Here is a 26157-nt window from a genome sequence, read left to right on the forward strand (position 1 = left end):
TCTTTCTCTCTCTCTCTCTCCTTCCTTTCCTTCCTTTCTCTCCTTCCTTCCTTCCTTTCCTTTTTTTGTGACATACTGAGGCTTGAACTCAGGGCCTGGACATTATCTCTTCATTTTTTTGTTCAAGAATGGCACTCTGTCACTTAAGCCACAGCTTCACTTCTAGGTTTTTGCTGGTTAAGTGGAAATACCAATCTCACAAACTTTCCTACCTGGGCTAGCTTGGAACTGGATCGATCTCTAGATCTCAGTCTCCTGAGTAGCTAGGAGATTATTGGTATGAGCCAGTGGCAATGGGCCATAGACAATCATTTTGGATAACAATTATTCCATTTTATAAGAAGAGACTATGTTAGCCAGTCAGTTCTTCATCATCCTAAATCTATTCATCCAATACTGTACTTGAGAAGCCCTCTCCTCTGCATTTGGTCAGAAACAGAAGCAAATAAAAGACGTGACAGAGGCAAAGGTAAGGTCTGTGTTACTGTGTTACTAGTACATAAAAAGATCTTTCATACCTCTGGGTTGAGACTGAAAGCTTTGGCTGGTTTTCCCACACAAAGAAAATCAAAAATGATTTCTTTCATTGCGAAATCTAAACGTTCCTGGAGGGAAAAACAAGAAAACGAAATGAAAATGTTAAATGCAAATTCAACATGAAATGCTTTTTTTTTTTCATTTTATGTACCAAACAGGTGGCTGCTGATGGCAGAGGGGGACTGCTACGTTTTATGGGTCACCTAGAAGCCTCGAGGAAGGAACAGGCCCATCTGAGCTGCTGGTTGAGCCAGGCTGGCCTCTGTCTGCTGTGTGGGGAAAGACAGGGCACAGAAGGACAGCTGAATGCACATCTGGATCAGCACAAATTGTATTTGCACAACAGATGCTAGTGACTTGGTCAAACAACTTTAAAACTTTTAATGATCATTGTCCTCTATACAATGTCACCCTAATTCTCTGGTTCATATCACACCAGACAATTTGACGGGTCAGAAGATGAATCCAAAAGTAAGATATATTAAGAATATTTAGCCAACATCTTTCGTGAGTGTGTGTGTGTGTGTGTGTGTGTGTGTGTGTGTGTGTGTGTGTGTGTGTGTGTGTGTGTGTGTGTGTGTGTGTGTGTGTGTGTGTGTGTGTGTGTGTGTGTGTGTGTGTGTGTGTGTGTGTGTGTGTGTGTGGTACCAGTATGGGGCTAAACTCAGGGCCTGTATACTATCTCCACTTCTTGCAGGTTAATTGGAGATAAGACTCTCTCAGATTTTCCTGCTCAATATAGCTTTGAACCTTAATTCTTAGACCTCAGCCTTGTGAGTACCTAGGACTGGCCATCAGCATGAGGCTTAATTGAGAACACTTAAGCTTGGCTATGGTAACCCAGGAGAGTGGCTATCCAAGTAGGACATGTTCACTTTATTAAAAACCTTCCAGAATAATCAAAGCATTCCCTCAGCACCTCTTAACTATTTGTAGAAAGTTATTTTCCTTCTGTATAGCAAGCAACGTACTTTCTCAATGTACACCTATTACAGACACATTTCACTGTATTCAGTGCAGCAAGAAATACAAATTAAGTCATCCCTGAATCATGTGTGTGGGGCAGGGGGGTGGGGAGAAAGAAAGACAGAGAGTAAGGGGGCTTGTACTCAAGCTTTTGCTTGGCTTGTTTGTCTGATGGGCTAGAAGCTAGAATCTGCTAGCCATACCTCTAGTTAGGCATTTTGCTGGCCAATTGGAAATGGAATCTCAAGGACTTTTCTTCCTGGGCCAGCCTTGAATGATGACCCTTCAGGTCTCAGCCTCCTAAGTAACTAGGATTACAAACTGGTTAGAGCCCCTGGTGTTTGGCCCCAGCAGCCTTTTAATGCCTCCTCTTTCCATTTATCCAAACCATATTCGAAGGCATACTGGACAAGCATATCTACCCTTATTTTACAGATAAAGAAATAACTGATTAAAAAAAAAGAGAAGATGTTCTCTGCTCATGGTAGAGACTGGACTGGAATAAAAATCTTTTCCTACCTGGGTGCTGGTGGCTCATGCACATAATCCTGGCTACTCTGGAGGCTGAGATCTAAGGCTTATGGCTTGAAGCCAGCTTGTGCAGAAAAGTCCTTTAGACTCTTATTTCCAATTAATCAGCAAAAAGTCAGAGGTGGAGCTGTGGCTCCAGTAGGAGAGTACTAGTTTGAACAAATAAGCCAAGTGAGAGCAACTAGACCCTGCATGTAAGCATGCATATATGCAAACAAACCTCACTGCTGAAGTAACAGCATTTACCTAGGAAGTTTTTATTAAAGTCAAAGCTGGGACTGGAAGAAGTGGGGAGTGTGTGCTTAGCTTAGCTTGGCTGAGGCCTGGGCTTCAACTGTCAGTTCCAAAGAAGAAGAAATAGAAAACGAGAATATCTCAGATTTAAATAACAAATTCCATATAGAAACTACTTAAATGTTACTGGACTCAGTTTTAGAATGCATTAATACATGATAAAGTTATACAAAAATAGCTTAGAACAGTTTGGGGCCAAAAACAAACAAAAACAAAAAACCAACCAACCACCCCCACAATTGAATTTAACTTGATAATTGCTAAACTCTGTATAAAATTCTTCATTTTTTTCCATAGAGGAAAATTAGAACACTATTATGTTTTCCTCAAGTTTCACTAAATTTTATTTTTTATTTTTTAATAAGTTTTTTTTATTGTGAAAATACCATACAGAGGGGTTACAATTACATGAGCAAGGTAATGAGTACATTTCTTATCAAGCATTGTTGCCTCCTCCTTTGTTTTTCCCCTACCATCCCTGCCCTCCCATCTCCATGACTACTTTCCTTCTCCCCCCGCCAAAAAAAAAGTTGTAAAGTTTGTTTTTTGACATAGCATCTTGTACATCTCATTGTTGCAGTGGGTCCACCTATATCCCTATTTAAACAATGTTTTTTCCCTTCCCCTCCCCAAATTATACCAATATCAAATACAGTGAAAAGAGGGGCTAAATTATTTTCTTTAAAAATGTTTCTGCTGGGGGCTGGAGGCTCACACCATTAATCCTAGGTACTCTGGAGGCTGAGCTCTAAGGACTGAGATTTGAAGCCAGCCCAAGCAGGAAAGTCCTTGAGACTCTTATCACCAACTAACCAGCAAAAAGCCAGAAGTAGAGCTATGACTCAAGTGGTAAAGGGCACTAGCCTTGAGCTGAAAAGGCAAGAGAGAGTGAGAACCTGAGTTAAAAGTCCTAGCACCAGCATAAAGAAGAAGAAAGAGAAATCCTTACAAATATCAGACGACACCTGAGTGGTTGCTTTTTCATTTGGTGGTAGCATTCAGATTGGAGGACCAGAGAAAGGAAGGGAGGGAGAGGCAAGACACTCTTTTTCTAATAGGCTTTGTGACATTAGACTTCAACTGTCTCTCGGCTTCTTTGTCAGATGCTAAAAACACTTGACAGACTCAGGCACAATTTGTTTGGAAGTAAAGCAAGAGGCTATGTGTGCAAACACATACACAAACACGTCTTTCTGAAAAGCATAAACACGTAAGGCAATCATTTAGATGTTTTGTTTGATAGAACTTCATGGGGATGAGACTGGCTACTTAAAAGCAATTAGAAGAACCTCATTTTCAGAAACTTCTGGGTTACCTGGGCGATGAACTGGATGATTTTCACAAAGATGTTCAGAGGCATATCCCTTGGTACAACACCTCGGGACCCTTTGGGGAAAAGTGTGGTGATGATGGTTATAAGTCGGCTGGAAGAGAAGGAGGGGAGAAGAGAAAATAAGCAAGATTGGCTGAGTTCCGGTTCTTCCAGGGGGAAATGGCAGATATTTTTGTTTTATCTAAGTACCAGAGAATTCAGGAAAAGACAACAAAACACCTCATCCCTTTCCATTAGCATAATTACTTGATGAGAAGTTTTTTTTTTCCTGGACAACTAAGATCAGTTAGAAAAATTATAATTCTTTCCTGTGCCAATGTGGTAAAGGCAACCTGTCAGTCACTGGCTGTGAAACCAAGTACCAAATGGGAGAGCACTTGTGCCTTTTAGAAACTCTCTGTTCTCAACAGGCTCTAGTTGGGTTAGTGTAGATGCCAATTAAAGAATACACTCTGCTGGGTGCTGGTATACCTCTGCCTAGCCAGTCTGGAGGCTGAGATTTGAGGATCATGGTTTGAAGCCAACCCATGCAGACAAATCCAGGAGACTCTTATCTCCAAATAACCAGCAAAAAGCTGGAAGTAGAGCTGTGGCTCAAGTGTGTTGAGTACAGGCCTTGAATGAAAAGGCCAAGGGATAGCATGAAACCAAGTTCAAGCCCCAGTACCGGCGCCATCATAATATTCAATGTCCATATATGAAAACAAAAGTAGGTAAATTGAGGGGGTGGATGAGGTTGAGAGAAATGGAGGATAGTGATGAGAAGGATGACACTGATCAAGATGCATGGTACTTACAAACTGACATATTGAATTGAAACCCATTTGTACAAATACTTGGGGAAAAATAAATAGATAATCCAAAAAAAAAAGAAAAGAAGGAAAAGAAAACACCTCTGAAGTGGCTGACCAGTATGATTGTAATGATTGACTCAGTGGCATAACACCATCAATACAATCCAGCTCCTCACCTCTGAGTAGCTGTGTTGCTTTCACATTTAATTCGAATCATGTAAACCCAAAGTAATCTGTAGAGAGATTCCAGTGCAACTCGAGCCATCTTGGGGTCTTTATTCTACAACAGAAACCAAAAGAGAAGATTAGTGATTAAGTGGGCATCTCTAGAGGTGATTCTTCTCTAAATGGCTAAAAAGAGAGGCCAGATGGGTGGCGGGTGCCTGTAGGAATGCCCTGTTATCTGGGACCCATTGGGTATGGTTTGGTAACAGCCCCTCTTCTCCCTGCCAACCCCATCAGATTCCCTTCTCATAAGGCCCTATGTTGGAACCTGGATTACAGTGAAAATAGAATACCCTGTTTCTGAAGATGTTCCACTTTCTGGAGTGGGAGGGGAGTGAGAGACAGGCAAAAAATAGTAAGCTCAAAGATAGTATAAGCCAAGGTGTGGATAAAGTGATATAATGCCAACCTTCAGCAAAAAAGCCAAGTGAGCTGGGTGCTGGTGCCTCATACCTATAATCTTAGCTATTCAGGAGGCTGAGATCTGAGGATTGCAGTTCAAAGCCAGTTGGGGCATGAGACTCTTATCTCCAATTAACCACTCAAAAACTGAAAGTGTCTCTGTGGCTCAAGGTGGTAGAGTGCTACCACTTGAGCAAAAGAGCTAAAGGACAGCACCCAGGCCTTGAGTTCAAGCCCTATGACCAACAACAAGAACGAAAAGCAAAAAAGCCAAGTGAGAGCTAAGGCCTTGAATTCAAGGCTCATCCCAGTTCTAGTTCCAGCACGCGGACACACACACACACACACACACACACACACACACACACACACACACACACACACACACACACACACACACACACACACACACACACACACACACACACACACACACACACACACACACACTCCAAAAAAACTGGCAGACAGGAACTAGGGTACAGAAGACAGGCAAACCATGGCAAACTCTACAGAGCAGGAAAGATTTATAGATGAAAATTCACTATCAACCCACATACATATTCCTTCATTCATATACTCCTCCATTTAACTCCTTCATTAACTCACGCACTCCTTCTTTCAATAGATATGTGGGTGACTACACTGGGTCTGCCATTGTGCTAGGCATGAGAAACTTTGAAAGGTGTGGAAATCCTGATGGTTAGGAGAGTGTCTCAGGTGGAGGTAGCAGGCCCTGGAGGCCAAGGGAGTAGGGAGAGGGCTGATTTGGAACCTAGGGATGGTTTGTACGCTGGTAAAGGCTAGTGTAGAAGGCCAAAGGGAAGGAGCGGTGGCTGATAAGGCCACTTCCACAGGGGGTTCAGGCCTCTCAGGATGGTGACATGGTTACTGACATCAAGGAGACAGGCAGGAAGTCTGGAGTGTAGAGTATGAAGAATGGAATGGAGTCAGGGAGACCTGCTGGGTGACAGGAGGCAGAGAGAAAAGCACAGGTTTTCTCACTAGATGGACGTCACCTTCATCTCTCTCTTTCTACTCTTACTACATCCTGTTAATCAGTCTTGTAGATTTTTAGCCATATAACATCTTGGAGTATGATAACACTTCTATCACCACTTCCTGTGCTACAGGTAAGTGCTCAGCACTGTCACTTGGGCTGGGGCAGGAACCTCCTAACTGTATTAAGTTCAGTCCTTCCCGTGGCCCTAGCTGAAGCTATTAGTTTTCTTTATTTAGAAATCAGACTGGGTGGCTTCCTGATGCCTATGAGTGAGTTAACCTTTCTAGGCATGGCATACCTGCTCGTCAGTATTTGGCTCTAACCACTATTTTCTACCACCCTGTTATTCTTTTTATTTATTTATTTTCTTGTTTGTTTTTTTTGCTGGAAATGGTCTTTTTTTGCTCATGGCCTGGCCTTATTTGCTCAAGGCTGGCATTCTACCACTTGAGTCAAACCTCCATTTGTTGTTTTTTTTTGCTGGTTAATTGTAAATAAGACCTTCATGGACTTTTTTTCCCCAAGCTGGCTTTGAACCTTGATCCTCAGATCTCAGGCTCCTAAGTAGCTAGGATTACAGGTGTGAGCCACCAGTACTTGGTTTCATCCAGTTATTCTCACAGCTCCATAAACTAGTTATGCTGTGTTCCCTCCATTTCATGTAAGGAGTGTCACCTCTCCCCACATTATTTTCTCCCATAGAAACCCATTCATCTTTCTCCCATATAAACCCATTCATCCATCCACATAACCATCCACCAACTCATTCATTCATTCATTTATTCATTTACAGGTGTGTCCATCACACCTACCTACTCTACTTCTGTATGGTTGACTTGAACGTCTTTTGTGAAGCCTTGTCATTCCTCTTTGATGTTTTGGACCTAATCCCATTAAAGCTAGCCTAGCCTAGAATGGGAGAGGCTCTGTGTTGTATCCCCAGCACTGCAATCAACCAATCAATTTAACAATTCTATCTTGAGTGTGGGAGCATTGCTTATTGCTCCATTTCTAAGAATGCCTGTTTGTCGGCAGGAGAGAAAGCAGTGTTTGTTTCAGTGTGAATCTCTTTCTTTTAGGTCTTTTCCTTTACATTTCTTCTTTTTCCTTATCCATTCTCTACCTTTTCCTTGCTTTTTGCTTTTTTGTTCTTTGTAGAATAATATGGTGAATGTATTTGGGGAGGATTTATAATTGCCCAGAAATGATAGCGAATACATTTTACCTTGCAACTATCTAAAGATGAGCCACAGAAATAAATTCTACAGGAAAGACTTTAGTAAGACAGTTTTAGATTTGAGGAAGAAAAATTTACTCAATGTATGTCATTTAAGACCAATTTTTTTATTATGGTTATCATTCTCAAAGCCTACATTTCTGTATGCAAAGAGGTCTGTTTCTCATTTTTTGTTCTCCTTGTTTATTCAAACACTAGTATTATATTAGTTTGGTAAGGTTTTATAATGTATTTAAGTCTATAGTATGTCTACATTCTACTGCTTATTGCTTTTAATAATATTTTTATCATAAGGGATTTTCTAGACATTCTTGCATGCTTATCCCTCCAAATAAATTGTGCAGCTCTAGGAAAATAAATAGTACAACTTTTTAAAAACAAATGCATATATTAAAAAAACCCTGTTTTCACTGTATTTGATGTTGGTATAATTTGGGGAGGGGAAGGGAAAAAACAAATTGTTTAAATAGGGATACAGGTGGACCCATTGCAACAATGAAATATACAAGACACTATGTTGAAAACGAACTTTACAATTTAGGTAGGGGGTGTGTGTGTGGGGAGGAATGTAGTTGTGGAGATGGGAGGGAAGGGATGGTAGGGGAAAAACAAAGGAGGAGGCAACAATGCTTGATAAGAAATGTACTCATTTCCTTGCTCATGTAACTGTAACCTCTCTGTATGGTATTTTCACAATAAAAAACTTATTAATAAAAAAAAGCTGGAAGTGGAGCTATATATGGCGCATGTGGTTTAGTGTGAGCTTTAAATGGAAAAGCTAAGCGAAAACATGAGGCCCAGAGTTCAAGTCCCAGTACCAGCAAAAAAAAAAAGAAAAAAGAAAAAGATAAGCTTAATAAATAAATACCATGACTGAGATTGCTCTGATAGAGACTGAAAGAGCTGAGCAGCTTTTGGTTTTGCTCTGTCTTATACATTATGTACTAGTAATAGACTTTCATCACTTGAGGATAATCTCACTGCAACTGTCTCCTAAAGTAATTTCCTTGCTTCTCATTCATTCCCTCTATGGTTAAATGATACTCTTAAACTACACACATGCCTACTTAATTCCCTGCCATTTAAAGTCCTTCAGTGGCTTTTGATAAATTAATAGATAATGCCTTCATGTCATAACATGACACTCTTGTGTCCAGCTGCCCAGGATATCTAGGCCTTTACCTCATGGTCAGTAAATCTCATAGAGTAATAGACCTTTGCAATTCTCATATTGTCTGGTATGCCTCCTTGCCCTTTCTCTACTTGGAAAATTCCTAAAGCTCAGCAAGTCTGGTGTCATCCCTCTAATTATATTCCTTGTTTCTATTCCCCGCTCCTGGCAGTGCCCTCGCTCTTTCCAACAATGTTTTTGTTTTTGGTGTGTGTGTGGGGGGGGGGGGAGAAAAAGAGAGAGAGAGAGTATGTGTACTGGGGTTTAACTGAGGTCCTAAAGTGCTGTCTCTTAGCTTTTATGCTTAAGGCTGATGCTCTACCACTGTAGCCACAGCCCTTCTGGGTTTTTGTTGTTGTTAATTGGAAATAAGAGTCTCACAAACTTTCTTGCCCTGGTTGGCTTTGAACTGTTATCCTGAGATCTCAGCCTCCTAAGCAGTTAGGATCATAGGCATGAGCCATCAGCATTCAGCCCCTACAATGTTTTCAGTCCCTTTCACATTCCATGGTCACCAACTTGGTTTGCTCACCATTGTGTTTAGACAGCAGACTAAACATTACAAATGCAAACAAACTGAGTAGGTGCTAAACATCTTGGTGCATAGTAAGAATTCTTTATAAAGAACCTATGTGGAAAACCATCCCTAGCATGTAGCTAAAGCTAGTCTTTGTGATAATACAACAGTAAGTACCTTGTAGTTATATGGCAGTTGGGCATTTCAAAAACTCTTTTCCACATAACATCAGTTGAGGAATTTTATAATGGAGAGAGGGCCAATAGATTGTTCAGGCTTCAGACGAATACATGAGAGCTGGGACTCTGCTTTACTGAGAATTGTTTTCTCAGAATTTTGAAGGTATGTGTTACAAATTACTATCAAGGCTTATAGGTGAAAGGTTTGGTCTCCATGGAGCAACTGGGAGGTGCAACTTTTAAGAGGTGGAGCCTCACGGGGAGGTCTTTAGGTTGTTAGTGGTATTCTTTCAAAGAGAATTGTGGGACTCGAGTCTCTTCTTTCTTTCTTTTGCTTCTTTGCAGTTAGGAGAGCAGTTCTGCCCTTCATATGCTACCATCATGATGTTCTACCTTGCCACAGGCCCAAAGAAAGAGGGCTACTTGATCATCACTCAGAGTCTCCAAAACTGAGTCAAAAGAAATCTTTTCCTTTTTATCAATTATCTCAGAAATTTTGCTATGGTTGAAAGCTGACAGCATAATGCTTATAACATTCATTAACTCATTTAAAGTTACACAAAACTACATGGACTAGAGACTATTATTGCTCTCATTTTATCGATTAGGAAATCAAGACCTAGAGGAGTCAAATGTCTTATTCTAGGTCACACAGCTAATCACTGGCAGTCAGAATCTGAAGGTAGGTAATCTGGCATCAGTGTTTTCATAAATACTACAGCTCCATATCTGCCTAATCTTACAGAGAGGCTGCTCAAATATGCCGCTGAGTTCTGTGCTTGAAGACAGGACTGATTTCTTGTTTTTCTTCCTTTGTTTTTCCAAGAACATAACAGCAGGCCAATGTCTATTCCCAGGGAGTAGACATTCTTAGCATATTCTCATCCACTGCTTCTGTGTCAAAGGTCTCAGCACCCAAGATCAAAGGCCTATTCTTCTGTTGGACTCCCTCTCTATTAATTACTGAATTAATAATAGATAGTTTCATATGGTAATTAATTCAGTTCTAGTGGGCTTTAGAGAAGACCTTCCCCATACTCCCCTGTATCTCACCTCCAGGCTGGTCACTGCCTTCCTGTGTCATGTTACCCTGTCTGATGACATGCTCACCTGCTGTAAATTTTGCTACTAATTTAAAGGAATTCTGAATTGATGGTCACAAGAGGCACAGTTGGATTCACTGATGACTGGTCTGGTGAAAGGGTCATTGGTACAAACCAGTCATCAACAGATGCTTATAAATATACAGATTCCTGGGCAGCTCTCACCTCCTTCCACTCACCTACACATGCATTCATCGGAACCTGAAAGCCTGGAGCTAAGAGTTAGTAAGCTTCCTTAAAGATTCTTGAGGGCATTAAGGTTGACCTGCATGGATAACCATTTCATTCATCTATTGTACTTGCTACATTCAAATACTGGCTTGTTTTATCTTCCATTTCCACAAAAACCATTTAAGTAAATCCACTTTGCTCTGTCCTATTTTGCTGCATGTGAGAGCCAACATTTGCCTTCTTTTGGACATTTCAGCTTATTTGGTTCATAATTATCCCACTTGGATGACTGCATAGTGTCCAAGTAACACATGGCTAAACTTTAGGAAGGTCTCTAGAATCTATAGGCCAACAATTTATGAATTGTGATTTTTCTATTCAATAGGTGGATTAGAAAGATTTTCTCATTCAAGGAGATTTTCTCAAAAAAATGTTTTTCTCAAGATTATGGAAATAAGATGAATACTGAGCAGAATAATTTAATTAAAAACTAATATTAAAATAGGTAATACTAGACTACTTAAACTTGGTATTTAGGAAGAAAATTATCTTTTTAAAGTAAATGATGTGGTCTGGGATGTAGCTCAGTGGCAAAGTGCTTTCCTAGCAAGTGCCACATCATGGGTTTGATCCTCAGAACCAAAAAAGAAAAAAAAAAAAAAAACAGTTAAAGAAAATGATGCCATGTAATTGTAACTCCTCTGTCCATCACCTTTACAGTAAAATTAAATTAAATTTAAATTTAAAAAATGTGCTGGGAAGGTGGCTCAGTGGTAGAGTGCTTGCCTTGCATGCATGAGGCCCTGGTTCGATTCCTCAGCACCATAAGCAGAAAAAAAAAAAAAAAAGCCAGAAGTAGTGCTATAGCTCAATTTGTAGTGTGCTAGCCTTGAGCTGAAGAGCTGAGGGACAGTGCCCAGGCCCAGAGTTTAGGCCTCACGACCCGGCCCCAAATAAAATAAAATAAAATAATAAAATAAAAAAATGTAACTGATGCCATACATTGTGTTGGAGGCATGGCTCAATTGCTGTAGCCCACTTGCCTAGGAAACATGGGCTCAATTTCTAGTGCCACCAAAACAAAACAAAGAAAATTTTCAAAAAAGAAAAATAAATCATGCCATATATTTTACTACATTCAGGCAACAACTGTGCAATCCTTAATATATTATTCTATGTCTTCATTTGGAAAAGGTATTAATAACACGGAAAGTTTAAAAAGTTTATCCTTTAAACATTACTGTAATTGTTATATACAATATTGTAAATACAGAAGACAAATTTCACCAAGGATGTTTCTGGCACCACACTTGTTTGGGTACTCTTCTTCTTCTTTTTCTTTCTAATTATTTTTGGTGCCAGTCCTATGGCTTGAACTCAGGGCCTGGGTGTTATTTTTTTGCTCAAGGATAGTACTCTACCACTTGGACCACAATTCTACTTCCAGCGTTTGGGCTGTTAACTGGAGATAAGAATCTCAAGTACTTCCCTGCATGAGCTGACTTCAAACCACAATCCTCAGATCTCAGCTTCCTAAGCTAGGTGAGCCACTAGCACCTGGCTTGTTTAGGGAATCCTACTGGAACCAAGCTCCTTGCTTGAACTCCCTTTCCTGTCCCTAAACACATGAGTCTCAATAACATCCTAACTGATTTTCTTTAGAGGATTATCATGGTCTGCAGTTTTTTTTTTTTTTTTTACCCTTTTACCTTTTTCCCTGCTTGCTTTTCTGTCTCTTTCCCTTCCTTTACAATCTATGAGAGCAGGAAGTACTACTGTCCTTGTCATCCTGAATTCCTACCACTGAAGCTGGTGCCAGGGTCACACTTGTACAGAACTGAACAATACAGTACAGACTGAATCTATGCATGAATTCCAGTCCTAATGCAAGTGCTGCGTGGGGTCAGACGAGAACTGTTTCTTCTTCTGTATTGTGGCTTTTCCAATGATGAAGGCTAGGCCAATTAATTCTAACCTTAAGATGAATTGCTTCTATGCAAACACTAAGAACATTGTCAGAGCTCAGTGCAGCCTGTGGTATTATCATGACCTCGTGATAATCTAGGGAAACTCAGAGTCTTGTACTATCACTTGGCTTTTGTGCTCAAGGGTGGTACTCTACTAATTGAGCGACATCTCTACTTCTGGCTTTTGCCTGGCTAATTGAAGATAAGAATCTCATGGATCCTCAGATTCAGCCTCCTGAGTAGCTAGGATTACAGGCATGGGCCATCAGCACATAAATGCTTTTCTTAAATTACTGAGCTTTCTTTTGTTTTCAACTTCCTGGAGTTCATTCTTATAAATATTATTTTATATGATCAGATACACACAGGCATTGGGCCTTTGTGTTTCTGTCTTAAGAGTGTCTCCCTTTGGTCTCATTGTATATGAAAGCCTAGAGTTGAGCTTTTTTTTTTTAAAGTGCAGTATATTCATTTTTGAAAAAAGTAAAAATAACCCAATTATATCTTTTTGTGAAAGCTAAGAAATTAGCACATAGTTACTATGAATGCAACAAATATCACATTAAAAAACAAACTATTGGGCTGGCTCAGTGGTAGAACACTTCCCTTGCATGCCTGAGGCCCTGGGTTCGATTCCTCAGCACCACATAAGCAAACAAAACAAAACAAAACAAAACTATCAAGGTGAGTACAGTGACTCATACATGTAAATCCAAATACTTGGGAGATAGAGATGGGAGAAGTGAAATCTGAGATCAGCTGAGCAAAAAGTTAACTTAAAAGGCCCAATCTCAATAAATAAACCAGTGTCGGTGCTTTTTAACCATAATAAGATGGTAGGTGACCTTAAGTAGGAGAATTGCCATACAAAGTAAGCCATGGGGGGGTAGGGGGATGTGAGACTCTTATCTAAAGAAACAGTTTCAGAGCAAAAAGGGCTGGAGGTGTGGTTCAAGAAGTTCAAACTTTGATATCACCAAAACCAGAAAGTTCCTCCTGCCTGCCCCCCAAATCTATTAAATCAAGTTCTTTTTTAAAAAATACCAGTCTTAGGACTTGAACTCAGGGCCTAGGCACTGTCCCTGAGCTTCTTTTACTGAAGGCTAGCACTCTACCACTTGAGACTCCGTGCCACTTCCAGCTTTTTCTGTTTATGTGGTACTGAGGAATCAAATCCAGGGCTTCATGCATTCTACCACTGAGTCACATTCTCCACCCCTTAAATCAAATTCTTAAAAGTCTATTTTATTTGCTTTCAAAGTTAGACAATTTCCCACAGCTATTAAAGGAATACACCATGCTGAATATTACCTCAATATGTTCAGACACTGATATAAAATACAAAGAAGAAGAAAATAAGGAATGGTCACTGATTACTAAGAGTTCCAGAATAAAGTAAATGTCTTGGTGAAAAGGTGCCATAAATTTCCCATCACTTTAACACAACCAATTACCAATATATGATGAACTAAGTTAATTAAGTTTAAATGAAAGAAGTCAGGCTGGTGCTCCCTAAACAACTTGCCTATGAGAGGCAGATCCTGAGAAGAAGCCACCACACTGACATTTATTGAGTGCCTGAATCCAAGAGCTTGCTTCCTTTAAAAACATGTGACTGTCCTTCTCTGCCTTTGTTGTATAGCTGCTGGGAAAGCTTACCTCTGCAGCTCATATGGAAGAAGGTAACCAAGTAAGTGTGGATGACACCCCTGAGCTCCTTTTCCTGAAGCTTCGGGGATGAACTGGGAAGGAAACTGTGCCTGGGAAAAGGCTGGACAGCTGGTCCCTAATAAAATATAATTGCTTCTACACAGCATAAAACGCGGAAGCTATTCAAGGCCAGGTGTCCCTCAGAAGCCACATGGGTCTGTCCTTAAGTATTCCTCCCCTACTAAGACTGTGTGAGAAGGTTTGGAAAGCTTACTATATATTAATAACATTTAAAAATCATCTGTAGTTGGGCATGGTAGAATAGCCCTGTAATCCTAGCATGTGTGGAGGTAGGAAGATTGGATTTGAGACCAGTCTGAGCTATATAGTAAGGCCCTGTCTAAACAAACAAAAATATAACAAAATAAAACCAGACAAATGAGATGTTTTTTCTTTCACCTCATTCACAGGCCTACTGGGTTCAATTCTCAACATGTATAATATAGTTTTAATCTGTTTATAACTCCTCAAGGATCTTTTTACAATCTTTTGGCCTTGTGTTGGTGAATTCCAACAGTTTATTACCTAAAGATGAAAACATTCTTGCTTTCATTTTGCCTAATAAATACTTCTTGCCAGATATGGTATTCATGCTCATAATCTTTCTAGTAGGCATGAAGATTGTAAGTGTAAGTAAGTTTTGGATTACAGAATGAGTTTGAGGCATGTCTGGTGCATACAAGCAGACTCTGCCTCAAGAACAACAATGAACATAAAACCAAACAGAAACAAAACATGCTTCATGGAGTGAAAGAGCTTTGTAAATCATTATCTATAAATCACACAGGTAGCTTCCTCTTCCCAGCTTACCTAAATAGAAGTATGTTTCACTTCCTATGGGTCAAGAAAATGCTAAGTACCACAGGACAGGGACTCTATTCTATATCTAGTTTTACTTGTCTTCCCTCATCCTCCCCTCTTCTAGCACTTTGCCTAAGTCGTCACATAAGGAATAAATACACATAAATCCTTGCTGAAATGAATTGAATCTGAATCTCGTTCAGTCTCTCTACAGCACTGATTCTCTACACTATTTCCCATCTTCTCTTTGTGTTGGCTCAGGCTTGTAATCGTAGTTACATGGGAGAGGCAGAACGGGAGGATCACAGTTTGAGGCCAGCCTGGGCACATGGTTTGTGCGATTCCATTTTAACCAATAAAAAGCTGAGTGAGGTTCTATGCACCCATCCTCCCAGCTTCGTGGAAAGAGCAAACAGGATTGTTGTCCAGGCTGGTCCAGGCAGAAATTTGAGACAGTATCTCAAAATGAACTAATGCAAAAAGGACTGGAAGTAGGGTGCCTGCCAAGCAAGTGCAAAGTTGAAGGCTGGAACACCCCACTGCTACCAAAATTCCCCCTCCAAATCCTAACATGTGAAACGTTTATGTAGGAAACCACTGTCAGCATCCAGCCCCTTTTATTTTTAACCTTTCTATTAAATTCTTCCAGTAGGCTTCGATCAGAGCACTAAACAGTATTCCAATTTGGAAATACTTCAGTTCTAAAGTAAGCCGCTCGGCTAGATGCAAAAACAATTGTGGACAAAACAAACAGACAAAAAACCTTTTAACCTCATTGGCCCACAGAAGTAAATTCTGGCCTTTGGGTAGTGAACAGTGCACATGTTTTAATTTTAACCAAAAAAATCATCACAAACCTATTAAATATAATATGCTCAAGAAGCTACATTTATACTATGTTTGGTCATTTTTCTTTTACAATGGCTATTTTTGTATCTGTGTAAAATATATAACAAATACTGGAATTAATAACGGGATTACTTAAAGGTGGATTGCATACTAACAATGACATTGGATTGTATTTTAGGGTGCAGGGCAGATGGCTAGGCCCTCAAACAAAAGACCTAAGGCATCTATTTCCTAACAGCTGATAACCCTGAAAAGCTCTTTTTTTTGAGTACTTAAAACCTACATTGTCTTTCCCCTGCTATTATATTTCCCTGCCAATTTGAAAGAAAAAAAAGAATGATTCTAATCTTGAATTTCACAATCAGCTTTTAGAGCCAGGTCATAGCTGGTACTTAAAACAAGCTTTAATGCAGATTATTGTGTAATTACGATAAATGTCAAAATAATATAATTAATCTTAACCACTTCACCAAATTAAAATGTCTTAAGAAAAAACACAATACAAGGCAACATGTATAAGCATATCCAAGATATTCTAAGTAAGTATTTAAAACAGCAAACATTCCACTGGTAAAATAAACTGAACCATGGCTTTGGTTCAGTTTGGCCACAGGTGTGATGAATACATACCATTTATAGTTCTAGAGAGGGTTTTCATTTTCTTGGCCTTTATCAGTTTTTCACTACACGCTGAAACTGTTTCCCACTACAAAATGATAAAGTCTATTTTATGTATAGGTTTGTGTGTGTGTATATGTGTGTTGGTACTGGGCTTGAACTCAGGGCCTGGGTGCTGTTCTTGAGCTTATTTATTGGCTCAAGGCTAGCAATCTATCACTTGAGCCCATTGTAGCTTTTGGGTGGTTAATTGGAGATACAAGTTTTATAAGATTTTCCTTCTCAGGCTGGCTTTGAAATGTGATGCTCAGATCTCAGCCTCCTGAGTAGCTAGAATTTTAAGTGTCAGCCACTAGCACCAGAGATAAAATACCACTTTTTTTTTTTTTTGCCAGTCCTGGGGCTTGAACTCAGCCTGAGCACTGTCCCTGAGCTTCTTGTGCTCAAGGCTAGCACTCTACCACTTGGGCCACAGTGCAACTTCTGGCGTTTTCTGTTTATGTGGAACTAAGGAATTGAACCCTGGGCTTCACGCATGCTAGGCAAGCACTTCACCATTAAACCACATTCCCAGCCCCATAAAGCACATTTTAATGATAATTATGACAGTGATTTTCCCTGCAGGCTCCTTGGTTTCAAAGACCATGGCTTTGTTTCTCATGCCAGTCTACTTGGACAGCAGCACAGGCCTAGGACTGATTACTATCATGTGGCTTGAGCAGAATGCTCTGACCATGTGGTCCACAATCTCTGATACTAGGTCAATCTTTCCACAGGACGGAGTTTTATTTCTGAAATATTTACTGAAGGAAGCATGGAACATAGGAAATAGCTTAGGTCAGCCTAAGCATGTCAGTTAGATACAATATAGCAATATATATATATATATATATATATATATATATATATGTAGAGTAGCATTTAATTCTAACTTTACTGTGAGCCTTATTGGAATAGATTTATTTTACCCAAATTGGAAACAAAAATTCTCTCCTCTCTAGTAAGAAGCCTAAGAATTGTCTGGTAAAGCTAGGCACAGTGGTTCAGACCTGTAATCCCAGCTCCTGAGGCAGAACTACAAGTTGGAAGTCAGTCTGGCCAGCCTAATGACCTTGTCATTAGGAAAAAAGGAAAGAATTATATGTTAAATCTTTTTATGAGGGATTTTGTTGTTGTTGAATTGACAAATACCAACCTTAAGATTAGACAAGCAGTTGTTAAGGAAAACGTGCCACCTGTTCAGGAACAGCTGCTTCTGACTGACACACAGCAGACAGGTCACCAGGGGGTACAAGGCCTGAGAACAAAGGGCAGAGGTCAGAGAATGACTGACATTTCAACAAACCAGGAAATACATTCTCCCTCACTGCTTTGTCACCTCCCTTTGTATCCAATGGGCCAGGATAAACAGGATGCGGTGTAACATGAGGCCCCGTGGGTGCCTAGGAAGGGTGAGCATTTACAAGTGCTTTCTGATACTGTTGTGGGGGGAGGGGTGGAACCATCTAGAACTATGGGCCAGGGTGTAGTCATACATGTGTTTTGTGTGCACAGTAACATGGAAATATGACTCCCCAGCTTAGTCTTCATTTAGGAACTTTACAAACAAACCCACCATCTTAGATCACGCTTGAAATCCAAAACCAAGAGAGCAGGAAGGTACACTAATTTTTTTTTTCAAATGCTGTTTGCTTTTTGTTGTTGTTGTTGCTCATAAACATTGACTCCTTTATCCCTGTCTTAGAGATTGGTGTGTATATTTTATTTTGCATGCAACCTTTCCAGATTCCTAAAAGAAACGTTGCTGCATTGGTAAACTCTACCAAGACAAAAACCACAGAAGAATTTGCTTAGGACCAAATAAACAGAGGTGCTACTGTGCTCTTCCTGACTATCTGGGCCAGTTTCCCACAGCAACTGGAGGAGATAGAAAAGCTACTGGGCAGCCACCCAAAGAATATATAGGCTGGACTTGTCACCATTTGGCCAATCCTGCTAGCATCACAGCCATGGCTCCCTAAGAATTAAGGCTGGTAAAGACTTAGAAGCAGAACTGGCTCATGCCTTAACTTGAACTAGTCAGAAACAATGGCCAATGGGGAAGATTCAGGGCTCACAGCTATTAACTTGGTGTTCTTCCTTCTTTACATTAGCTTAGTTTTAGAGAATTCTGCTCAGATTGACTGCAACTCTAATGGCAGGCAGTAATGTTTTTTTATTTATTTTTTTTGTGTGTGTGCTACTCCTGAGGCTTGAACTCAGGGCCTGGGCACTGTCCCTGAGCTTTTTGTTGTTCAAGGCTAGTGCTTTGACCGCTTGAACCACAGCTCTACTTCTGGACTTGGTTGGTTAATTGGACATAAAAGAGTACCACTCATGGGCTTTGCTGCCTGGATCGGCTTCCAGCTGCAATCCTTAGAACTCAGCCTCCTGAGTAGTTAGAATTACAGGTGTGAGCCACCAGTGGCTGGCCAGGGATCTTTCAGGGTTTTAATGTTTGTTTGTTTGTTTTTCTTTTCTGCTTTTGTTTTTGGTTGTGGGGCTTGAAAGAGGCCTAGGTGCTGTCCCTGAGCTCTTTTGCTCCAGGCTAACCCTCTATCACTCTGAGCCACAGTGGCACTAAAGGCTTTTCAGTGGTTAATTGGAGATAAGAGTCTCACGTGGACTTTTCTGCCCAGGCTCGCTTTAGAATACAATCCTCAGATCTCAGCCTTCTGAGTAGGTAGGATCACAGGTGTGAGCCACCAGTGCCTGGCTTTTTTTTTTAAAGGAAAAATACACAAGACTTTTCACAATGAACTTGTCACAGAATATAAGTGAGCTAATTTGTCACCACTGCCAACAAAGCAGCTCTGAGGACCTGCTCAAATCATTAGGGTTGTATTTATACTTATAATTAACTGGGCCATCCTGATTTATTAATACCATTCTATCAAAATTATGGCTGATCCACGGCTTGCTAGGTTTAGAAGCTCATTTTTTGACATGGAGGGCAAAAGGTGGTAGCAACTTAAAGCCTCTTTGCTGCTTTTCCTATGTCTTCCCAATTTTTGTTTTTCAACCTTCAGAGACCTTTGTCTTCCCTTCCCTGCCTGGTTCAGTTTTGATTCTTAGTATCAGAATAGGCTCCTGGGAATGAGAAGAGAACCTATTACTATAAATTCTAGCCTTAAAACTGGGCACTGGTGGCTCATGCTTGTAAGCTTAGCGATTTAGGAGGCTGAGATCTGAGGATCACAGTTCAAAGACAGTTCAGGCAGGAAAGTGCCTAAGACTTATCTCTAATGAACCACCAAAAAAGCCAGAAGTAGAACTGTGGCTCAATTGGTAGAGTGCTAGTCTTGAACAATAAAGCTCAGGGACAGAACCTAGGTCCTGAGTTCAAGCCTCAGTAATGACACAGACACACAGATACACACAGATACACACACACACACACACACACACACACACACACACACACATACACACACACACACACACAAACACACACACCTTTAGCCTTCAGACTGGAAAAGAAAATTCTCAGAAATTCAAAAAAGAATGAAGTTAACCAATGTTTAAAATAAACAGCAGAACCCATAGGGTTAGAAGGGCTGCGTGAAGTGACGTAGTCTCACCTCCTAGCGCTGTGCTAAGTGTGAGTTCTGGAGTCTGAAATGCTGAGACTTTTTGAAGGAGCTACAGGTAATTCTCCCATCTGTCAAATACCATGACTCATTGATTTCTGCCCAGAAATGTCACCTGTGCTTTGGATCTTCTCAGGGGCTTACCAAGGAATGCTTCTTTCGAGAAGAAAGTTCCAGTGTGGTATCATAGAGACTTTCCACGAAGTTTCTAAGGCATGGGACATTGACTTCATTTTTAACAGCCTGAAAAAGAGATGTATGTGACTACTTTTGTTCATGACAAGGTTGAGTATGTAATCCATTTTGAAGAAGGTCTCAGAAATGAAAACATAACTCACAGCAGCAACAGGGACGAGGATTTCCACAAAAAGCCCAGCCAAAGCATGTTTGATATCCTTGTCTTTGACTTCAAGGAAATAATGTGCACATTCCTAGAAAATGAAGAAAAAGAAGGGAGGGAAGGAGGGAAGGCAGTAGGAAAAAGGGGAGGGAGGGACAGAGATTAGACTTCCATGTGCAAGTAAAATGTATTTAAGCAAGCTTAAGACAATAGATCTTTATTCAGTCATACCTACCAACAGTATATTCTGTAAACTATTACAAACCACTGAATTCAGAATTCAAAGTCTAAACTGGGCACCAGTGGTTCATGCCTGTAAATCCTAGCTATTCAGAAGCCTGAGATTGAGGTTCAAAGCCAGCCCAGGCAGGAAAGGCCATGAAACTCCTTATCTTCCAAAAAGCTGGAAGTGGAGCTGCAGCTCAAGTAGTACACCCTGAGTGATAAAGCTAAGGGACAGAATCAGGCCCTGCGTGCAAGCCTCAGTATCAACACCAAAATAAAAACAAACAACAATGACCAAAACCTCCCAAAATCTAAATGCTTGCAAGGCCCCCAATAATTTGTTCTCTCTTTCTTCTCCTACTTCCATTTCAAATCATGTTTCAGAAAGGATAAAGAATCTATGCCTGTACATACACAGTCATCTACTGAGTTACCAGCTGGTTCAATAAGTCATTCATTCATTCCTAATAAATACCCATTGATTCTATACCCTGTGTGGGGCCCTGGATTCATGTGGATCTCACAGGCACCAATCCCCAAGGTCAACATGGGAAGAGAGGTAAAAAGACAGCAGACTTGTGTTAGGTCCTGTGCCTGACAGCTTCATGTACAGAGCTGTTTACTTGCTCACCCTGACATTTGAGGTGTGTTTATTATTCCAGTCATTTCATGAGAAAACCTGGAAGGCTTCCCTTTACCTCAGACAAGGAAACCTTTCCAGGCAAGAAGTCTTGTCTACGTAAGCATAGTTTTGGTTGCCCATTGTGTAAGTAATCTGGCCTGCCCTGAATTCTGCTAGCCACTGTTTTCCTCTAGGCCTTATGTAAATAGCTTACTGTGGTCTCTACAAGGTGTTATTTTCAACCAAGAGCCCAAAGCTACCTATATTTGATGATATATTAATGTCTACATTAGCTTTATCATTTATAGCTACTAGTGCAAGACAGGCAGAGGTCTGCAACTGGTTGATGATCATAGTAAGTTCTCATCCAGGTTGAGTAATACCAGCCTAGAATGTCACTGAAATTGTTTACCACCTTGCAGGTAAGGTAAGTCAGGGGTTAAGACACACTGGCCAAGGTCACAGGTCTTGGTTAGTACTGGTGCTTGTTTTTAAACTCAAGCTATTTGATAGATGGAAGCCATTTCTCCCTCCCTTCATCTCCATGCATACAGATCAGCTTTGTAATCTAAACATTTAAATAATTTAATTCATCTGTTGTGTATATTCATCGTTCTATGTCCATGACCATAATCAAATTTATAACTTTTTAATGACTCCCAAAGTAACTTGACATTATCAGTTCCCTTATCCTGAGCCACACGCAACCACCAATCTACTTTCTGTCTTTATGGACTTGCTGACTCTGAAATTCCATGTAAATGAATTCATGTAAGATGTTGTTATATATTCATGTTGTATTTTTGGCTTCTTTTACTCAGCATGTTTCAAGGTTCATCTATGCTTAAGCATATATCATTACCTCATAGCTTTTTTTTTTTTTCATCAGTTGTAAGTCTTGAACTCAGAGTCTGGGTGCTGTCTATGAACTTTTGTACTCACTCTACTACTTTGAGCCACAGCTCCACTTCAGGTTTTGAGGTAGTTAGTTGGAGATAAGACTCTCACAGACTTTCCTACCTAGGCTGGCTTTGAACCGTGATCCTCAGGTCTCAGCCCTGAGTAGCTGGGATTACAGGTGTAAGCTACCAGCACCTGGTTACCTCATTTTTTTTTTTTTTTTGTGCCAGTCCTGGGGCTTGTATTCAGGACCTGAGCACTGTGCTCAGGCTAGTGCTTTATCATTTGAGCCATAGAGCCACTTCCAGCTTCTTTGAGTAGTTTATTGGAGATAAGAATCTCACAGGGACTCTTCTGCCCAGGCTGGCTTCAAACTGTGATCCTCAGATCTCAGCCTCCTGAGTAGCTAGGACTATAGATGTGAGCCGCTGCCACCTGGCTAGCTCATTCATTTTAAGACCAAACTATACTCTCTAGTATAGACATATCCTTTTTTTGTTGTTACTCATTCATTAGTTTAGAGACATTTAGTATATTTCTATTCTTTGGCGACTATGAACAATTCTGCTATGAACATCTGTGTTCAAAGTTTTGTTGGGACATATATTTTCATTCCTTTTGGGTGTATATAGAGGAGTGGAATTTCTGGGTCATCTGATAATTCTACATCTAGCTTTTTGAGGAACTGTGATTGTCACATGATAAGTCTATGTTCATAACCCCTTGATTTAAATCCTCTAGAAAGATCACTGCAGTGACATGAGAAAAATCTCCTGAGATACCAAAGCTTTATAAACGCTTAGTAGAGCTATGAATTCTTACTAAGAACTATGTTTTTTTTGTTATATACTATGATGAACACTGGACAACAGATGGACATAATTTGGTTGATGTGTGTGCATGTGAGTACGTGCATGTGTGTATGTGTATGTGGGGATGGGGGTGGGGTTCTTAGCTAGTGTTGGTGCTCATACTTGTATAATCCTAGCTACTCAGGAGACTTAGATCTAAAAATTGTGGTTTGAATCCAGCCCAGGCAAATCAATCAAAGATTCTTATTAATTAAGTCATCAATTAACCAACAAAAAGGTGGAGGTGGAGGTGTGATCCAAGTGTAAGCCTTCAGAAAGAAAATATGGCTAAGCAAGAGCAAGATGCCCTGAGTTCAAGTCCCAGTAGTGGCACAAGAAACAATAACCAAACCAAAAAAACCCAAAACAACCAAACCAAACCACGTTTCCTGATTACAGTAAAAATAAAGCCAACTTCTTAATTGAAGTAAGTTCTCATGCCAGTGAATTTTAATATAGCCAACCCAATGCTATTGATTCTGAAAAGTAAAAGATTCTAATGATTAAAAAATATATCCTATATATTTTAAAGTTATATAGATTTTAAATTATATTTTATTTGAAAGTGTTACCACTTAGCAAATCAGTTTATAAGAACAATGCATCCTAACTGATGTCACCCTTTCATTATTCTCCTCCATCTCTCCCCACACAACCTCTCCCCTCAATTCTAGTTTCATTGACTATACATTGAATATTATGAATGTATTCTCTTCCTTCCTCTCTTCATTCATCTACCCTTTCCCTTTTAATGTCCCCCACAGCTTTCTTTTATTTAACATAGGTACCAATAGATAAAAGAGAGAAAAGCAAGCCAACAAATAAGAAATTTTATTGTATGCCCTACTTCAAAGATGGTATAAAATGTAACCATGAAAATTAACCGTAACTTTCTTATTTGGTTATAAGTCAATTCATGAATCGTTGAGGAGAAGATGCTTTTCTACACTGTCAAGTATTAAATGCTCCTTGGTTTACAATGTTGTTAAGTCTTGATAAGTCTCAAGTTAGAAATACCATAAGAGGAAATTGCACCTAATATCTCTCTCTACCACTGATGCAGCTTAGAGGAACATTGCAAGGTGACGTCAGTGGTTTCCTTCTGTGATTAGGAAACTGATTGGTTGTTATGATCACTGGTATTGCCCAGACTGGTGACAGAATTGGACCGCAAATAACATGAAGCCCAGGGAAAGACACTAATGGAAAATTTAAAATATGGCTTTTACTAATTATGTATTGCTTTCAAACAACTTTAAGGTCAATATACTTTAAGTCAAACTTTCCTGTGTTGGGTACTAAATAGAAGTAAAGAGATTACATTCCAGGTATGCCATGTTGGTAAAGGAATTATCCTTACCAAGTCATCACCCCTTAGCTCTCCTGTCCAGTGTGTTACCTGCATAAACTGAAGAGAAGCCTCAAAGTCCTCCACTGGATACATCTTAATTCGAAAGAATTTCATTCCCATTATCAAGCTGATAATACTTTGCACCACATATGGGTTCTGCTCTTTGTGTCGTAATTCTTTCAGCTCTGCCATAAACTTCTTCTTGACAGCAGGGAACCTAAGAAGAGAACGTAAGTGAATTATCCAGTGGCAGGCAAAGGAGTCAATGTGATGGCGGCCTTTAGCATCTAGGAGTAACTGAGCTTGATGACAAGGTGGGGGAGGGCCCCTCAAATTCAGGTGAAGTATAATGATCATCATTTCCTGAAGAGGTGATGTTTGGGGTTTGGCAGAATTCAATCCTCTCTGTCCTGTTACCGGATTTACATCTCCCTTACACTAGAGAGTAGTTACAGTGCTACTTAGATCCACTCAGTTTAGCTCTTAAACTGAGCAGAAAAAAAACTTCATGTCCTCACCTTCAGCTATTTTCAAAACACCTGTAGACTCTGCAATCCAGAACTATTCAATTGTGAGTATCTGAGCACTAGCATAAGAGACTCAGCTATTTCATGGCCACAGCAAATGATTTTTAGATTCACACTCCAAATAAGTCCAGAGTTTTTTATTGTGGTTCTTTTTATAATTTTAGGATAATATGATGGAAAAATTTATTTTTAAGTGGAAGGAAAAAAATCTAGTAATGGAAAAATTCAAATAGGTAACAGATAAAAATAAAGCTGGGCATAATGTTGTGTGCCTACAAGCCCAGGACTCAGGAGGCAGGGGAATGCTGAATTCAAGGGTAGACTGAGCTACATAACAAAAGCCCTGTCTCAAAAGCCAGGGGGTAGGTAGCATGCTTGCTTAGCACGTATAAGACAGTAACACACATACACACAATCTAAAGATGAGTAGGTGTATGCTACATGTAAGGAATTTTTAACATTTGATATGATGAATGAAAAACAGACAACAGAATCCCTGTTCTCAAAGAACTTCAAGTATTTGTGTTGTTTGAAAGCAAAAGAATAAACATATACAAGACAAAGGGTACAGAAATCAAAAGCAGTGACAAAAGGGAATACACCAAAGGGAGAAAAAAAAAGAAGGGGAGAGGAATCACAGAAATGGTAGGACAAAGGGTGAACCAATTCAGCAGTGATACTCACTAGACACAGGTTGGAAGTGAACTTTACAACTTGGCAGAGAGGGGGGTTGGGAGGGGAAAAAAGTGGGAGAAAATGAGGAGGAGGTGACACTGTTCAAAAAAGCAATGTACTCATTACCTGACTTATGTAACTGCAACCCCTCTGTACATCACCTTTACCATAAAGTTTAAGTTTTAAAAAGAAAGGAAGCAAAAGCATACTTATTATAACTATAATGACAGGCAGTTTTTTTTTAAAAAACATAGATCTGAAGGACAGAAAGTGCCTAAAAGTAAAGGAATGCACACATAAAAATTCTCCAAATCGCTTCTGAGATAGGGTTGGTTTGACCATTAGGTAAAGAAAATGTAAAACTTCTGCATTGCTTCTTGAGTCTGTTACTTGGAGGTTTCCACATAACTGAAAGGAAGTAGTGACCCTAATTTAGAAATCTGTGATAACAAAAAGTTAAAGGTAAACATATACATGCCTCAAAATAGAGACTGTAGGGTCTACAATGAAGGCAGCAAACGTGTTTCATAAAAGAAAGCATCAAGGGCACTTTTAACATGATGCTCATTGTTCATTTATAACACTGTGTGGGAGAGCATGCCAGTGCTAAAACTTGAACTCAGGGCCTC

At 39.9% G+C, this 26157-nt stretch overlaps 1 protein-coding gene across 10 annotated transcripts in view; it reads right to left on the minus strand.

Annotated features, from left to right (window-relative positions):
* Fry (FRY microtubule binding protein) overlaps positions 1-26157 on the minus strand; it is a 493758-nt gene that overhangs the window by 148357 nt on the left and 319244 nt on the right. For all 10 annotated transcript variants that reach the window (XM_070003013.1, XM_070003006.1, XM_070003005.1 and 7 more), the window contains 7 exons: positions 24375-24543; positions 20376-20468; positions 20182-20280; positions 17604-17705; positions 4632-4735; positions 3644-3752; positions 519-605 (listed from right to left, as the gene is read on the minus strand). In XM_070003013.1, the coding sequence (XP_069859114.1) occupies positions 519-605; positions 3644-3752; positions 4632-4735; positions 17604-17705; positions 20182-20280; positions 20376-20468; positions 24375-24543 (763 nt within the window). The remainder of the gene's footprint in view (positions 1-518; positions 606-3643; positions 3753-4631; positions 4736-17603; positions 17706-20181; positions 20281-20375; positions 20469-24374; positions 24544-26157) is intronic.

Source organism: Dipodomys merriami, unplaced genomic scaffold (genome assembly GCF_024711535.1).
Source record: "Dipodomys merriami isolate MVZ:Mamm:240054 unplaced genomic scaffold, mDipMer1.0.p SCAF_6, whole genome shotgun sequence".
Classification (NCBI taxonomy): Eukaryota; Metazoa; Chordata; class Mammalia; order Rodentia; family Heteromyidae; genus Dipodomys; species Dipodomys merriami.